This window comes from Cygnus atratus, chromosome 6 (genome assembly GCF_013377495.2).
Source record: "Cygnus atratus isolate AKBS03 ecotype Queensland, Australia chromosome 6, CAtr_DNAZoo_HiC_assembly, whole genome shotgun sequence".
In the NCBI taxonomy this organism is placed as follows: domain Eukaryota; kingdom Metazoa; phylum Chordata; class Aves; order Anseriformes; family Anatidae; genus Cygnus; species Cygnus atratus.
The window spans coordinates 6,542,025-6,560,624 of record NC_066367.1 but is presented as its reverse complement, the minus strand read 5'-3'; the positions used below and the strand labels follow the sequence as shown (position 1 = coordinate 6,560,624).

General features: G+C 39.2%; 1 protein-coding gene across 2 annotated transcripts in view; it reads right to left on the bottom strand.

Annotated features, from left to right (window-relative positions):
- Positions 1 to 9,188: 9,188 nt before the first annotated feature.
- Positions 9,189 to 18,600, bottom strand: part of NCKAP1 (NCK associated protein 1) — a 59,974-nt gene continuing 50,562 nt past the window's right edge. For both annotated transcript variants that reach the window (XM_035536922.2, XM_035536923.2), the window contains exons 28-31: positions 17,848 to 17,964; positions 13,618 to 13,727; positions 10,857 to 10,946; positions 9,189 to 10,252 (exon numbers count right to left, since the gene is read on the bottom strand). In XM_035536922.2, coding sequence (XP_035392815.1) covers positions 10,136 to 10,252; positions 10,857 to 10,946; positions 13,618 to 13,727; positions 17,848 to 17,964 — 434 coding nt within the window. In that variant the 3' untranslated portion in view covers positions 9,189 to 10,135. The remainder of the gene's footprint in view (positions 10,253 to 10,856; positions 10,947 to 13,617; positions 13,728 to 17,847; positions 17,965 to 18,600) is intronic.

Below are 18,600 nucleotides of genomic sequence, written 5' to 3'. Positions count from 1 at the left end.
TGGCTTTGTGGCTTACAGTATCTAAGTGTATATATTTTAAGGTGAAAGGAATACATTGCCGCATGCAGCACGCGAATAGAAATACTACATTAAAAGCAAAACAAATTCCAATTTGTGACAGAAAGAGACTCCAAACTGCCCTGACTTGCGCTGCAACGTGGCTGCTTCGTGCTGCAGTGGCGACGGAGGGACCGCAGCCAGGGCACTGCCCAGAGCATGTCAGAGTTGTGTCCTCCCTCCAGTGCTGTCGTCCCGCGGTGCTACACGCGGCAGCCCCGTACGCATGTCGTAGCAGCTCACCCCTGAGACCAGGGGAGGCCCCGGGAGGCCTGGAGGCCGGGCACAGCAGGCAGCCTCCCCTCGGCTCGGGGCAGGGCTCAGCAGCCCAGCCGAGCCCGACATAGGTTTGTCAGGGGAATGACCCCAAACAGGCGCCGTGTACGCGTTAACTCCCTCGGCTGGTAGGACCTGTTGAGAAGTGACCGCGTCTAAAATCAACGTGGAAGAGGGCAAAATTCAGAAAGGGAAAATTACAGCAAGGACTGGGAAAAAACACAAGACAGGTGCACTTTTTTTAGTCTTTTTCCCTGGTGTAACAACTACCTGCAGGGAGAGGCGAAGTGCCCTCGTTGCTGGGTATGTTTATGTTTCAGACACCACAAAACGCATCTGTAGAGCAGGGAATAGCTTGCATCAGGCTGTAAGCACTGCACATTCCACCTTTCTGCTCACATACTCCCCAGACCCTGTATCTGCTCAGAAAACCAGCTGAGATGAGAAAATACTTATTTAGAACAGGTTTTCACTTTCCTAAGCCTTTCCATAGTGACCTCAGGATTACGTACATTTTAATTTCCTTACGTACGCTGCCTTGGAAAATAAAAACACAAAAACCCACCAAAACCCCCAAACCTACAATACTTCTTTACATGGCAGTTACTAAAACCATAAAGCCATTGACTTACAGAGTCATAAAAATGGGATTTATTGTACATTTCCTGCTCCAGCTGGGGTCTTGTTACAACTCCCTCAGGTAGACAAAACACAGGGGACTATTAACTTATTTTAATAATCTCTCAAGCTTCTACGTGGATGACTTGAAAACAGAAAGGAAGAAGAAAAGGTTCTTTCAATGCAGCCTCTTCCAGACTTGTAATTTTTCAGGCTGTTTTTATGAGACAGCTCGTTATTAACTATCCTGTGCCCTCGGGGTCTGCGTGTGTCCCAGAGACAAATTTTTCACATTCGTATTTGCTCACATTACCTGTCGTCTTGAAATCTTAGCAAAAAGCTGTTTGCCTAGCACTTTGCATCCTATTCTACTCTCTCATTTCTATTTAACTCTGTTGAAGAAACAGCCTACAAAAACACACCAATAAATATGTATAAACCAATATGTATAAATGTATATACCAATATACATGTGTGTATCTACCACTGAAGTCTCATTTTGCAGGGTGAGTATGTCTGCTGCTTATGACTTTCCCAGCTTTCATGCCATGTAGAGGCTTACACCTCTTTGCTAATGAAGTTTCCTACGTGCAGTGCTCTCTTCCCATCTGGGCACTGGCAGTTGCATGGGTTTTGCTGCAGAAAACCTGCAAGAGGTGTGTGCTTGACAAAGTGTTCAGCCACGCCAGAGACTTGCAGCAGAAGACAGAAAGCTGAGCCTCACGACGCATCTTTCGGACAATCCTCCCATCTTGTTTCAAGTGCAGCAGTCTTTCAGGAGATAAACTGTGCAAATTTAGGCACGGTAGATCCCAGTTGAAAGAGAAATGCTCCTGTTTGTTGTTCAGCTGGAATTATGTCCACAACTTGCCCCATCCCAGGGTCTGGCATGCAGTAGGTGCACATTGGAGGAAAGCAGTGGCTGGGACTCCCATCTTTTCTCCTGGGAGAGCACAGCTTAAATTCAGAGCATTAAATGCTATCTTTAATCTGTAGCCTCTCAAACCTGTGACCATTACACAAAGTCAAAACTTACGCCAGAGAGCATTTAATTGCTCCAAATTTTATAAAATGACTGAAATACCATGTGCACTGTAATTCTCCTTGTAAATAAGTCACCTACAGCCTGTGATGGCACTCAGAACCAGTGTTTTTACAGTACACAAGTGCTTTTTCTGACATATCACCATGTATACAGATCTCTTTCCATTTAAGAATTCATACAAAGATAATGTTTTTGCAGTTGTGCATGTTTATGACTAAAAGTGTAAAAAAAATAAGCTAAAAGTGTCAGATAGGTACTTAAAACTAGGAAACATCAGAAGAGCTGACTTTTCAGAGGCATCAAAAACTGAAGTTAACAGAAACTTTGTCCCCAGTTCCACAAGTGTGCCCTTCAGATAACAACACTGCAAGTGCTGTGGACTACCTTGTTTGCCTAAATATTTACAGAATCCATCTACATTGCAGAAAACATGAAGAAAACAGCGCGAAGGAGCTGGGCTGAACACACACCCAAAGCACAGTCGGCTGGGCAGCACCTGGGCTTGCAGATTTAAGATTAACAAAGTTCTTTGTTTTTAAAACTGCTGCTCAAGTATTTATGCATATGAGATAACCTCCATGGTAGCATTATGTACAGATGTTCGGTTTAGATGTGCATTTAGTTTTGTTATTCTAATGCAACAAATGCTGTACACTGTTATAATGATTGTGCTGATAACAAAAAATACATCCTTCCCTCCTACTGTGGCCATACTGAAGACATAACAGAACCCACTTAACCCTCTCAGTTATAATCACCTCCAGATGGGATATTTAAGGCAAAAATTGCAAATCTCTATAAGATCACATACATTATGAAGCGTTTCTATTCTGGCCTCTGTAGAAACAACCTGAGCTGCCTAGCTTCAATGCCATAACCACTCCAAATTTAATTTTGTTAAACCATAAATTTGCTGCTTGAGATTTATAACCTCTCCGGTTGCACTGCTGCAGTCTGCCTCTGCTCCTGCTTACAGAGATTTATTAGCAGCGTGCAGCAGCATTAAGTACCGAATCACACCCACGCCTAAAAATAAAACCTGCAAAAACAGTCCGGTTTTACAGCACCGGCACCACATTGCCAGGTGCTGAAACGCAGACTTACCACTGATTTCAGTGGGAGCTGATTGGGTTTGACATGTTCTAGGATCAAGCTTTTCCTATAAATAGGAGCCGTGTGTATTTTACTCCTGTTTTTAGCAACTACTAGTGGGATGACAAGGGGTCTGTATTGGAGCCTCAGCAATTTTAGGAAAAGAAACAGTGCCTTTCCTGAAAGCTTTCCCTCACACACCTGCGAGACGCACAGACAGCAAATGATCTAGAAAACAGAAAACCATGAAATCTAATCCTGTAAAAATAACTGCATTTCAAGTCAACCACACTCGCAGACATTTTTAACTCTCCCAAGCAAAGATTTCCAGGTTCCCTGATGCCAATTTGTTACGCTCTGAGCCTTGATAGCAGGCTTTCTCCACCAGCCCCCTTACAGAGGTTAGCAGTGTGCAGAGTAGAGGATGCTCCACACATGTAGCTGCCTGATGCGTACTTCTAGCTTCACAACTGACATTTATCGGCCCATTTCAGACTTACAAGAAGTCTAAAAAATTGTGCAAGTTATCAAGGCTGCTGTCACTCTGTGAGGGCATCCACGTTTTTCTGCTTTATTTCTATTAAACCAAGTACAAAGGTAGAAAATAGGTATAGACTCATGAGAATTAGGGAAGAGCTAGTGATCTATAGGGTGGGGCTGAATGCAAATACTGGGACTTAAGTGAGGCCCATATGCAGTTGGAGTTATTTTGGGAACTCTGACTTTCAGATCATCATTCTTAATCCCACGACGACTTTGGTGGTGGCAGATTAAGAATCACGCCCAGGGAGCTATTGAAATGTTTATCTCCTAGTTCCCGATGGTATTATTTAACCAAACATAAAACAAGTGAAACAATGGGATGACAGCGTTGGTAACTAAAATGTTTTAAAGCTGCTTTACTTCTCCACTCAGTGAACTTCCACAGCTCAAACACTGCCAAGGGAAAGAGTTAGTGGCACTCTTCCAGACAGTATTTATAGTTTTTAAATGCAGGCCATTTTGTTATCCTCACCTAGTATTACTTTCACGAGGTCCATAAAACAAACCTCCCAATGAGCTTTTTGTCAGCCTAGTTTTTCACACATTTCTAGACTGTTGCTATAAGAACGCTGCTTTTTCCCTCCCTGAAGCCACAGGCTTGTTTACTAAATTCGGAAACAAATCCTTTTATAGCAGTATAACTCACAACCATAGATAGAAACATTTGGCTAATTTAAATGGATAGGAATAGATTTGATTAAAGTTTTGTGACTTATGAAAGCTCACGCTCAACCTGCTCACTAATTACACCTACAATGACTCAGTCCCCTGTCCGTGGGGCGGACTGTCCCCCCCGCTGGAACCACTGGAATACAAATTCAGAGAAATGTATCTTCCAACACCACTAGATTTTTTTTTTACTGGCAGGTTTCCTTTGGGAGAAACCAGCAGTGCTTTTGTCTGCTTCGCATCTCAGCTCCAATGCTGCTGGAAGCTACCCGGCCTCTCACCGCTCCGGCCCACTTGTCTCAAAGAGCCTATGGGTGGTTTTACACTGCTCCTGTGTGGTTTTCCCTGCCTTGAATTTCATTCCCCCCTGCTGTCTAGGGGCTTGCTAAATGCTCAACAGTACACAGACCTAAAAGCTGAGGTGCAGGCACCTTGATGCTACACCAGAGGTTACATCCTTACTCGCTCTTCCCTGTTCCCAACACCTACCTGCAAAATAACAAGACTGATGTGCAACTTATTTTTTTGGCTGCTTGGATCTTCTGCAATCGCTGGGATTTTGAAAAGCTCCAAGGTGATGTTGGTTGGAAAAGATCCTTCTTGAAAGGCATCTGAGGCCTCGGGCAGCTGTGCCTGTGCCAAGGGTCAGCCCGGTCCCACAATCCACAGGCCCGTGTCCATCCCCGCCAGCTGAAGAGATTGAACATCAAGAGAACTGACTCCACGCACTTCTCTGGAAATGATTGCGACCAGTTTCAACTGGCTTCGGTGTTATCATTTATTAGCCATGTCATTTTAATACTGTAAATTAGTATTACAGATAAAAGTCAAACAGATGTTCCAGGTAATCATTACAATTTTCCTCTGAACTTTCATTAGGTAACAGTTCACTTAGCACTCAAACAAAAATCCCTATGGAAGTAGTAGTGCAATTATTTCCCTAGTTTAGCTTAAAGCAAGTGTCACAGGCTCAGACAATTCTAAGAACTGCTTCTTAGCCTCTCCAAAGGCTTTGCTATCCAAGATAATAAACTGCTGAGACAAACCCTTTTGCTTATCTGACCCCACTGTAGTGCTATCGCTAAGCATCACTCCTGCTATCTTCCCCTTTAAAGGCATAAATGGAACTAAATCCAAACAGCAGTCTTTACGGTTTCACTGTAACAGAAATGAGAGATGTTCCTATCCAGTTTTGCTGGCTTGGGCTTTCCAAATATATGTTCAGATCAAGATGCCTCACAATTTTACACTTCCAAGCATCCTTTATTTACACATGATCCTATGCTTGGACAAATTTGCTGCTTTGTCTAGGGAGTGGAAAACAGATGTCATCTCTGTTGAGGCTTTTAATGCAATTGTGGAGTCTGAGAGATACGATCTGGATTTAATGCTTAAAGTGTCAGAATGAAGACTTCAGTTCAGAAATGGACTCGGAGTTCTTGAGCAGCATTGTCTCTGACTTCTCCAAGCACTCTGATCGCCGCTTTCAGCTCCCCTCTTACCTCCCTTTTCTTTTTACTCCTCCTCTTTCATATATCCCAAGACACATTTACAGGGCATTCTAACTTTCATTCTTCTTTCCTCTATGTGGCTCTGCAACGAATGGATTTGGTTTTGTTACTGTTGTGTCCTTGCTATTAAAGAGATTATCATTTAGGTTTAATTTAGAAATAATACTGCTTTTACTAAACATGAGTCTTCTGCTCTCTGCACTGGCTGCCCATTTGTGTTTACTTCAAATGTAGCCAAACTCAAAGCCCATACAGCAACAACCATAGAGGGAAGGGCAGGGACGGAAAAGCAGAAAACTTGGCTGACGCCCTGTGCGAATGCCTTCCTCACCTTCTGGTGGCAACGTCAAGTGACCAGCAAAAAAAATAGGAAATTACATAGTTAATGGAAAATGAACAAGACTTACTAGCATCGGGCTTTCAAGCACTCAGCTCTAATAGTTTTGCAACTCTCATCTGTACTCGCAGGTGTCAGTATTACTATTTTTATTTAAATACCTTTATTATTTGTGAGAAAACACTTCTTTAAAGATAACTACAATCATCATCAAGGTAAATATCCTGAATGTCAACGCAAGAAACTATTCCAATCCCCGTGCTGTAATGCTAAGCAAAACATATGCTTTTGATTCAGAATTTAGTACATTTTCAATTAATGAATTGTGTAAGACACACTGAGACTATATCCAGACAGCAGGTCATTTTAACCTCCTAGCACTAGAAACAGCATGACTAATAGCTAATTAGATACGGTTTTGGACACAGGCCTGGGGGGTGGTGGTGGTACATTTTGTTACGCATTAGTACAAATGTCTACAGACTTCATAATACAAAAAACAGCAAAAGCACACAAGAAGTGTTCGTTTTCTAGAAAAAAAATTTGTCATTTCAGTGGGAGATTTAATTATCATAAAAAATGATTCAAAATTTGTACTTAAAGAAGAAAATAGGCAGAATTAGAACATTTTTGAAAAATGGTTATTTGACAATCCTGAAAACAGTGGCTCTCATTCACAAAACCAATCAAATGTGGGTAGCTGTTGTTTAAACTACCTTGCTTTGCACAGCAAGTCATGTCAGTGTTTCAGGACTAGCCAGAAGTATTCAAGTGAAAGCAGCTTCCCTGTATTTATTCAATCCTTAATTTATCAACCAATAAAACTAAAGTAAATTTCTGTAGTACCCAAAACGCACTAAGGAATTAAAAGATGCTTGAATTTCTATGTTAAAACAATTTGAAGAAAAAAATAATTGATTCAACAGAATAACTTGCTACATCTATAAGCCTAGCTTTGAGTGTGGTTCAGCTCAACAGAGTGATTCACCTAAAAAATGTTACAGCATTAGTGCAGACATAATTGTACTTACAGGATGTGTAAGTTACTGGTAAGGCACCCAGCACTCACCCTTCAGTAAGTGCATCAGTGCTGAATCCCAGGGACTGGGGAAACGTTTGGCAAAAACACAGTTCATCAACAAGGGATGTTTATTGGCTTGTGGTCGAGAATTCTTGAATCCGGAATAAATAAGCTATGAAGTCCTACAACAAGCTTATGATGACCAGCTGAAGGCTCCTATCTTTCCTCAAATCACCACCCGATTTCAACATTTTCTGGGGAGAATGCCATTCTCCAGTGCATCAGAAGAAGTATAGCCTGAGTGTCAGTTGGACTACCGGTTGCTTTTCCTCTCTAGAAAAGGAACTGCTAAAAAGGTTTACCAGTAGCCATTACTTTTGGTGGTTTACTTTTACCCAGATGGACACTTCAATTGAAAAATAGTTTTCTGGGCAGCAACAGGACATTCTTCTTCCATGCTCTTTCCTGTGTGTTACATACCTACGAGTTACACACCCAATCCAAACTGGCTCCATGTGGGACCAGCTCAGCCATCGTGCTTCATGCTCCAGAACTGCAAGCACTTGTGCAAATCAAGTGCCACCTGAAGTGACTCAATATACAACACCAACAGACGAGCTTACGAAGTAGCGGACATGGTGTTGCTGGCTCCAAAGGAAATACTCCTTCTCTAACTTCTTCTCCAATGATCTCGGTTCAACAGACTTATTACTGTTCACAGAGCGCACAGACACAGGTTGCCTCGAGGAAACCAAAATGAAACCAGAAGTAAGAGCAATACAGTAAGAACAAAGCAAGAACAACCCCTGCCCCTAAAAGAGAACCCAAACCTCTCATGGCTGAGTCCAAATCTTGGGTTTGGTTCTGAGCTTGCTCTGAGTCCTCTTAGGAAGGATAGTTAAAAAGACATCTGACATTTGCGTGCCAGACAGTATAGCACAATCATAGAAGGGCTCCTAGAGAAACTACCAAGTCCAAAAAGTTCGGGACAATCCCACTGGACTGCTTTGGAAGTAGTTTCCTGCAGAGATACTGTACTTGTTATCTATTCGTTACAGATTAACTATTTTCTAGGATTAGTTCAGTAACACCTTGGGATAGTGGAAAGCTGATAAGGATCGGAGGTAAATGACCAAAATACAATTCCTTTGAACTTTAAAAGATAAAAGACAAAAAAGGTTATTTCTTAAACCACAAGTAACATGAGTTTTTCATTGGTCAGTCTTGAAAATAGGCATTATTTTTTCCACAAAAGGCTACTTACAATTAAAATCTTAAATAAGACATCTGAACCTATTAGATTTTAAATATAGAACAAAACTCTCAGGTCTCACATTTGACCTAACCTCTTTATGAACAAACTTATTTGTCATGTTACTGAACTATTAATTTTAAAAACAGCTCTATAGTTCTAAGACAGAAAGCATAATTAGGAAAAATACGGATGTACTGTCTTGCTTCCTTAGGACAATTTTATTCCAGTACTTTTTTCCTCCGGACAGAGGAAGCTATTGTAACTGAGCTTACAACAGCTCTTTCATAATAGAAAAAGTTACCAGCATGCACGTAAGTAGCGTTGAGAACAGGGGCTCTATACAATGCCCAGAGCCCGTGCCACTGAGAGCCACGCAGCTCTCTCCCACTGTGGCTTAGAGAGCAAAGCCAGCCGGTCAGCTTTTGAGCTACACGAGCCAATGATAGCCCACATGCCAATTTGCACAATCAATTAAAAATAAGCCTTTTGTGCATCTGTCTCGGTGATGTTACAGTTTTAGCAACACTGTTTTATGGTTATTTCAGGTTTTATACTTCAACAATTCACTTGTTTCTACGGGTATAACTGGCGTCGCTACGTACTGCATAAATGCTTTTCTTGTTTTGTTACGTACACGTAAGATTCAAAGGATAATGGCACTAAACTGACACTTTTTACACTGGTTTTAATTCCTTCTTCCACTTCTTACAAGATTCAGTATCACAGAAGCCAAAAGGTGAAGGATTAAAAGAAATCTTCACATAAAAGCTCCAAGGATTGATATTTAATGAACTGTGAGATGTAAATCAATGCACAACAGCACAGTTTAAGCTTAAAATACTAGGATAACATTTATATTAAAAATAATTCACCTACAGATAATACAGTCTAGTGTTTATTGTATGTTATGGAAGGTACACTCGAATTTCAAAAATTTAAAACATATAAAAAGTGGTTAAGGGCTAACATTTTATCAACATGTGATAAAGGTGTAAGAATGTTTATTATACAGCAGGGTACAATGGTAGTGTTAATGCCAACAGGGCACCACAGAAGTTAGTTTAAAAAAAATTTCCACTATGCTTTATACAAACAACATCACTTGCTGTTGTTTAAGAGTATCAGGAGAGGACTGCTGTCCCAAGGATAAGCAGTCCTATAACATTTTGTGTTAGATAGTGTCATAGTACATAGATTGGTGAATGTTTCAAAATAAAACTAGAAATGCTGTAATTACTTCACAGAAATGCACATCCAATATTTGTTTTCAATAAGAACAATAGGTACAAGATTATAACTCTCCCTATATGAAATAATTTACACACAGATGAAAGCTACACTATCTAAAATAATCACTAAATACATTTTTCTTCTGGGAAATAAACAAGCAATTTTTGTTTTGCATGATCAATATCAAAAACATATAGCAGAAGTAGTATTTCTTTAACATAACTGATGCTCTAAAATAAAAAAGAAAAGAAAGAAATGAGAAAAAAAGATTTTTCCATGAATGTGCAACCCAAAATCAACCAAGCTTATATTGTAGTACAACCATATTAAGAAACCACTGATCAGAAATACAACTTTATGGAAAAAGTTTATAATCCACAGAACTGTTCATCAGGCCATAAAGTAAAATAGCTCCACAGTTTACAGATAAAACTGAGGCCACAGAGATGCGTGCTATGTCTTATCTCCAGAAAGTAGATACTTAGGCAGAGGATGTGACACTTTGTTTGTAGACAGCATGGTATGCATTTCTCAGCAAGACATAAGGGAAACAAGACTCCAAAAGATCCATTGTCAGGAATGGAGACTCCTGCACAATCTGAAAAACACCAGAAACACAAGATTTTGCAGAACACCTTCTACTGGTTGCTGCTGATAATCTCTTCAATATAAGTATCTCTGCTCTGTACCACACCACCACCATTTTTCATAGCGAAAAGAAATAATACAAAGTTTGGGGACAGATGCGAGAGAAACAGACTACTATAAATTCACTGCTCCTCAAAGCTAGTCATATGTATACATAAAACCATGCATCATTCCTTCAATTTTCACAATATACAGAATATTAAAAGGAAAACCTCCCAGCAAAGAGGCTTTTACCCCCAATGATCTGAACATCACTTCTTTAATGCAAAGTTGTATTTTAATATTGTATATACTAAATCAACAATGCAAATCATCTGAACAATGTGATACAATGCTCTAGGCAACAAAGACAATGGTAAAAATGTGTCGGTGCTGGGGGAACAAAAAAGATTAATTCCTGACGTTAGAATGCCAACAAGAATGACATCAAGTGTTATTTCTACTAGTTGATGAACTACAACAACAAATGTGACTGTTGAAGCTACTTGTTGAACAATGTGATGTGGAGACTATTTTTTAAGTTAATAACACAAATAAAATGGACGAACGCTTACCATGTCTAACAGTAGGTAAACAGACTCTCTGTTCCTTGTAGTAGTTTTGTCTGTCTCCTGGCCAATCTTCAGTAGACTAGACGATGCAAGCTACATAAATTGAGTATTTCAAAGCAGTAAGAAAAAAAACAAAACCACAACATTGATCAGCTTCAGCTACTTTACTATACACACGTACACACAAACACACACCCATCTGAATACATTGATAACCTATCCGATAGCACTGCACCTTACTAGCAACTACAAAGGAAAATAAACCTGAGGGCACTAACCATCACCGGGTTTCACTCTCATGGAGACATTTCTGTTTACTTCTGGACTGTTTAATAAGCAGTTTGTGCTATTTTAATATAAGAAAAGCCAATTTGTTTATTGTGAAGAACTTGTAGTTGTATTCAAAATAGCTAAGCCGACTGTAATCAAGTTTACTGAAGTCAGTAACAGATGTCTCACGGAACAAGATCTCACTTGTTAAAAAAAAAATCACTTTCCCAATATGCTTATAAACTTACTACATTAAAAAAGGTAGAGTTTTCACTATTTGAAGTTATACCATTTTGTAGCAGAATGAAAAGCTGTTTCACTTTCAAAGCTGTATGTTTAATTGAAGAAATGTCACCCTGACTGTAAATGAATCATGTTTTTTTAGACCATGAGCAACCTTACTTTACTAGTTTTTTTTAAAGATATCCTAGAAACTTATACATAGAGTCAGCTATAAACAAGCTCAGGATTACAGAATACTATAAAATACATAATCTGCAGATGATTTTGTAAACCATGTTTTCATGCCTTACAGAAACATGGAGGGAAAAAAAACACACCTCTTTTCAACTTTCAGATGTACAATCTTTTATGCACTCATACCAAGCAACAGCAATATGCCTAAACCGCATTTATCAGAAATGGATTTAAATTCAAAATATTAACTTGAACATCTAACTCAGCATTCCTCTGGAACAAATATTCACCAAAATCTGTAGCATAAAATGAATATGCTTGCTTCAAAAGAATCTTAGCACATACTCATCAGTACTAGATAACCTAGGAAGTTTTTTTCCCCATTTAACTAACTTTGACAGGAAAGAAGATCATCTCCAGCAGCACATTTTCTTCTAGAGAGATGTTTTCCTTTCGGACTAACAGTAAGTGGTACATAAAAGGTGTCATAAAAGATAGATTAACAAAATATCTGAACCATCAAGTCACGGTCTGTGCAGCAAAAGCAGTGGTCTGAAACCAGTTCATGAACACTGAAAAACCTCATACCAGAAGTGTTTTTATCACATGAAACTATACTGGTTTCCTTCACTTGTCAAATGTACGCAACTTGACACGACCATCTCTCTTTCATCTTTTACAGCCAGCGGTTGCATTAGACAAGGTCAATGGCTAAAGGTTTTTTCAGTTTAACAAAATGCAATGAGCTTCCAGGAGGGAAAGATCCTTTGAAGGAAAAAAAAAATGAAAACTACTTCTGTGGTCTTCTTGTTACAGGAAGCTACCATTACCCAAACCTTGTAACTCTGTAAGGCACCAAAAATAAGAGGTGGGGGAATGTTTTGTCTCAGTTCGAGGACAAGCACCCAAAAGCAAGAATCACTCAAAATCAGTGGCTTTTTAGAAAAATTGAAGTGAAGCTGCCATTTCAGCCCTTAGTTCCAAGTAGTGGGTAATAAACTTTACAAATTCTATTTCTAGTTAAGAAGCACACCAAAATAAATTTAAAACACATCTCCAGCACTTAAGGGCTTCTGGCTCTTTTCTATGCAGCACTGAAGATTTCAGAAGCTTTGATCTTCAACCTACACTAAAGTGTAACAAATTCCTCTCCCCAAATATCCTTGTAACGTGCAGCTACCAGACAGCTACCGTGTAAGGAGGGCTGACAAGTCAAAAGGTACAATGCAAAAAGCCACTCTGGAGTTACCTTCCATGAAAAGGTAAAATAAACTAAAAAGAATCCAATACTTCATGGGAAAAGCCTGCTAGACAGAATCGTGACTTTATCTGCGTTGCTCATTTCTTTTGCCAGTCCCAGACTACTCAATGCAAAAGATGGTATGTGCTAAAATGCTAATAAACAAAGGGTTATATTGAAAAAAAATTATGACACTAGTAGTCATTTGCTACTGTTACTTTCTAACATTGAACACAACTGACTACTGCTACAGGACTATCACTAGATTTAATTTATGTATACACTGCTATTAACAATGTGTTTTGTGTTGTTGTTTTTTTTGTGCACCAAAACCAACCTTTTACGAAATTAGTTGCATTACATCCCAAATTACAGTTTCAACTTCTACGTGAATTTGGAAATGCTTCCTGAAGTCAACAGGTATTTTTCTTAAAATATGAATTTAAACCTATCGCTAGACTTGAAAAAAGTAACTTACATCTGATTTCCTGCTAATCAAAATCAAGACTGCATAATACAACAATCTCAATTTCTCTGCAATCTGTAACTACACAAAAACAGGTAACATTGCAGTATGAAACAGTATTGCTACTGGAATAATCGTTGTTTATCAATATCCATCCATGCTAGTCTAAATCTTTATAGTATGTCCTTGTGATTAAGATCACTCATGGCTGATTACTGCAGTCAAGACAACACTTGGAATCACAAACACATCGACACTTTAATGACAGATCTATGAAAGCTGAACTATGTATCAAATGGATTGGGGGGCAGTGGGGAGCCAGAGTTCCCTCTTTTTAGAGAAGCTATCTTTAGAAATTAAATTATACATACAGCCAAAAATTCTTTTAGACGGTCTTCAATGCTTCCCTTGTGGATGGTAAATAAAGCTGCAGCAATCTGGTTGATAGCTTTTGCCAAGCAATGAATGTTGTTGCAATGCCCTAAACAAAAACATACACAAATTATGTCAGCATTGTGTTCAAAAATGACTGTTTTGGAAAATATTACCAAAGAGTAAACAGACTGTCACAATGAAAGATCAACTGCTAGCGCCTTACACAACAGCAGCCAAGCACTCGTTCACACTGAACTTGGAATCAGGAGAGCAACCAGAAGTACGGATCTCCCCTCCAAATGCTGCAATGGTCACAACAACCTGACAAAGATCCTCGTGGCTTTTAAAAGGAAGGAAAAACATATATTGGGAGTTTATTTGGTTATTACAGAATTTGAGAGTATTACCACTTGACGAGGCTAAAAATCCTGTACAAACAGGATTTTCTCGAGGTCATTGGCTGTCTGTCTCCCCTTTGTGTAAATGAACAAGTCCCCAGGCTTGGACGGTATTCACCCAAGAGAACTACAGGAACAAAACTGGTGAACAGAACAACGAGTAATGGCTTTGAACTGAGAGAGGGTAGATTTAGATCAGAAATTATTTACTCAGGGGGTGGTGAGGCACTGGCACAAGTTGTCCAGAGAAGCTGTGGATGCCCCATCCCTGGAGGTGTTCAGGGCCAGGCTGGATGGGGCTTTGGGCAGCCTGGTCTGGTGGGAATTGTCCCTGGTCATGGCAGGGGGGTGGAATTAGATGGCCTTTAAAGTCCCTTCCAACCCAAACCATTCTGTGATTCTATGAATTACTGACTGCTGTATATAACACCTTGCCAAAATTCACCTAAGCTTCAGAGGACTGGAAGGCGATTAGATGACACCAGTTTTCAAAGGGAGCAACAGCTGAAAAGCAAGAACTGCTCATCAGTAAGCCTGCTACCTCTTCTAGGCAACTTAGTCAAGTCTGCCACTTTAAAACAAAATTCATACATACCTAAACAAATACCTTGGGAAAGTGCTAGAGCCTGAAAAGGAAGAGGTCTTTGAAGGAGTTAAAAAGCATGGATGTATGCATATAATGCTGACAGGTTATTCTTACCAACCCACTTTTTGACCATTGCTGAGGACTGAGCTCATTTTTTTATTCAGTCATTTATCATAACTCCAAGATCATGCTCAAATAGTGAGGTCAGCTAGAGCCTGTGTGGTTCCCCCCCCCCCCCCCCGCATATTACTGTACTCATCTACAAGGGGTTTAACTTGGTGTTTTATTATCCATTTTACTCAGTGTCAGGTTATCTATCTGCAGCTCCTCACTCTTCTAACATCCTCAAGAACTTCCCAGACAAAAAACTCTCACCTCACCCTTCACCACCGTTTCTAGGTGGACTATGAATAGGCTGACCTGTAGGTCCAAGCAAAGATCCCCATGGTTCTCCCCCAGCAGGCCCTCTCACCCGTCTGGGCAAGAGCCAATACTCCTACTCCGTCTCCTATTTTTTAATTAAATAGGCTGTGTAAATATGCTAATCAAGAAATGAATAGTCACTTTGGATCAGTCAAGAACAAATGCTCGGCTTAATTCTGCTGATTTATATTACTTTCTCAAGTGACTTAACTTCTGTGATGAAGAAACTGTACAAAAAGTATCAGGAAGGGGAATTCAACCAACAAACTGTGGTCTTGCAGTCTGTGGCAGGTTTCAGGTATTCGGAAAAGGCTGTCTCTTGTAGACCAGTATTCTTGTCTAGCCTCTAGACAGCGAACTAGCATTCTAGTTTGGTATTTGACTAAATTCGGATTTCTTACTGGGAACAAAAACAACAGTCTGTTAGAGCCTGAGCCTTTATCTGGAGCTAGTGGAAGACACAGCCTTGATCTTGAAGAAGGCAGAGAGAACACAGACATTGCTAAAGCTATCCAAGAACTGCCTGTAATTGGGAGGCATGTCTTGCCAGAGCAGAAAGCTGAAACTCCTTCAAATCTGTGGCTTCTTGATGGTAAAAAAAATTCAGGATTTGGCCAGAGAATTTACTTCATAAAAAGCAGCATTTATTAAGTTCCCATTTGGCAAATAGTATCTATATTTAAAGTGTCTAAAGCCAGATGTTCTACAATACGGGGCAGAACAAAAAAATATTATGCAAGGAAGGCAGGACTGACAAGGTCTATTCTGTTTGTTCAGTTATTTTTGTAGAGTGAACATATTTATATAGTTCTTTTGCCAGACTATTTTTCTCTTAATAAAAGAGTCTACTCGGTAAAGAATTACATAAAACAGGGACCACATCTCATAAAATCAGTGCCAACTCCTAATACAGGCTTATTTGAGTTCTAGATGTAATTTCTCTCCAGTCACAGTTTTATGAGATTTTATTAACTTAAGAAACCACTTACGAAATAGGCTTTGCCTGACTTCGCAGTAAGAGTTACCAAATATAAATTAAATTATAAAAACTGGAATATTTAAGCTACATCATATAAAACAGATGCGAGATAACCTTATCTACTGTTTCAGCCTGCCAGCAACCTACAGACTAAGATGGTCCTTAGTAGAGAGGGAAATTCAAACAAAACAAAACCACACAAGCTCCAACCTTCTGGGGAAAGCACTTGGGCAGTAACATCTAGCTGGCCTGACCTGGGTTCCTAGAAATAGATTTTTAGAGGGCTGGGTGTTTCTCACAGACTTCTCTTATAAATAAATATTAAGAAAATATAATCATAATAAAAAATTTAATACCGTCCCTTTGGCAAATAGTATAAGCTTTGAGACTAGTAGGTAAGATGCTCTTGAAGGAAAAACTGGTATCAAAATGTGCTTCCAGCTGATTTCTTTTATAAAACTACAAACAAGAAATATTTAAGAGATGTGGTCTTAAGCATGCATTAGTGAGTTCATTTGGATGAAGTTAAGAAAACCGCCCTAGCTGTGCTTTAACAAGCAAGTTTCTCCCTCTCCCTACTGACCATAGTCCTTCTTGCCTGCATTTTGAGTTTTTCCTTCGGCCATCATGACTTTGAAAACACACAGAGCGACAGAAATACTGAGTGCAGATAACATGAAACAACTCTGCAGGACACAAATTGTTCTCCCTGTTCATCAGAACAAGCTGTTAACTTCAAAATTCTTGACCTTTCAAATTACTATTCAGGTTCTACTCACAGCATCAGAAATTTATTCAACTTCTTCATAATGGGAAAAAGGCTACGCTGTTTAAAATGAAACTAGAGTTAACAAAACCCTGATCTGCAAATTGAAAAAAATGTTTCCCTATCAAGAAAGATACTTTACAAATATAATTACAGAATCTTTAACCCCATTTAAAACACCAACCTTGGGTGGGGAGCGGTCTCAAGAAAAAAACAATTTGGATAGCACAAAGTGATAGAAGGCTTTCAGAATTTTTGCTCTTTTTCTGGTATTTTATATTTTCAGAAGTCACTTTAGACACTGCGTGAGTTACACTTTGTCCTGATTTAAAGTAAAGTACCTTAAAAAATAGGAAAAAAAACCTCCCACTGTATCCGGTAAACGGGTGCAGAACAAATGTGGTCTTTTATGCAAGCCATGCTACACACCACATCAGAAATAGTTTGAACAGCTAAAAGGTGACTTTTGTATGTACTGGAACAGATTTGTCAGTCATTCTTTTTCAACTTAGATTTGTCTGAAAGAGCCTTTTTTTGGTGGATTACATGCAAAGAATTTCCTTGAGGCAAAGCTTTCTCTCTCTTTCCCTTCAAGTTGAACTATTCTGTAGGATACAATTCTGTCCATAGCTCATACCTCACAGATCCCGTCTTCAAAATGTTATACTTAGTAATATGAACAGCACATTAAATATATAAAAGATACCTCATATGAGTTTCACAAAGCCAATAAAACTATTGCTAAAATATCTGTACTGTTGCACTAATTAACAGAGAATATGTGCTCTACCATTTCCACATATTAGTCCAAGATTGCCCCCTACAGTATCTGAACTGCTCACAAAATCTCAAGTAAGAGACTCACTTCTTACAGAAAGTTATCTCAAACAAGAGTTAAGTAAATGCTTTTCAAAGTACCTTTCAAAAGACTTTTTCTGGATTGGGGATAGCTTAGCTTTAAATTTTCTTCACTGCAAAATTTAAGTAAATATTTACAGCAAAAGTACTCAAGAAACTCCCAGGACTACTATGAAGAAAGCATTCACAGCAAACAGTTAGCTACCTCTACATTACCTTCAATGGCAGGGCTATACTGAGACATCACGTTGCTAGCCAAAGTCGGCAAAGACACTGCCACAAAGACCATGAGAAGGCAAGCGATTTTATATTCTTCTTCTGGACTAATGTTTTCTGAAAACAAAAATAATAAAAGCTCTTTAATTCAAAAATCATCTCAAAATGTGTATTTTCAGCTGTAGGTTGTTTAAAGTGTTTGACCAAACTGAAATTTAAAACCAAAACCAACAAAATCAATGGTAGTATTGTGAAGGAAGGAATACTATCTCAGTTGTGCCAGAAGACACAGGGTGGAGCTTCAAAATGTCCAGCTTGTTATCTACAAGGATGAAGACTGCTGCCAGTCTATTACTGCTAACTATTTAGTTACGAAGATTTTAATATGTTGAGTAGTTTTCATGTAGTAGTTTTCATGCTGGTGTAAATCCGGTTATCACTCTGAAGTGCGGAGAGCTCCTCCAGCACTCTTCCATTGGTAAATGAGCAGAAGGTGGTGAAGTGCACTCATCACAATTAACACTAAAAGGACGTCCTTTCAAAAACATCATTGCCACCATACCTCAGTGTTAAGTTTACTTTAAAAAAGTCAATAGTTGGTGAAATGCAGAATCTAAATCTTTACAAACTGATTTACTAGAAGTAGAACACAAACAACAAAGAAGGTAAGAATCAAAATACAAGATCCTAACCAATCATGAAAACACAGAAATTCCCTGGCCTGTTCACACAGCTTAAATATTTCAGGGCAGA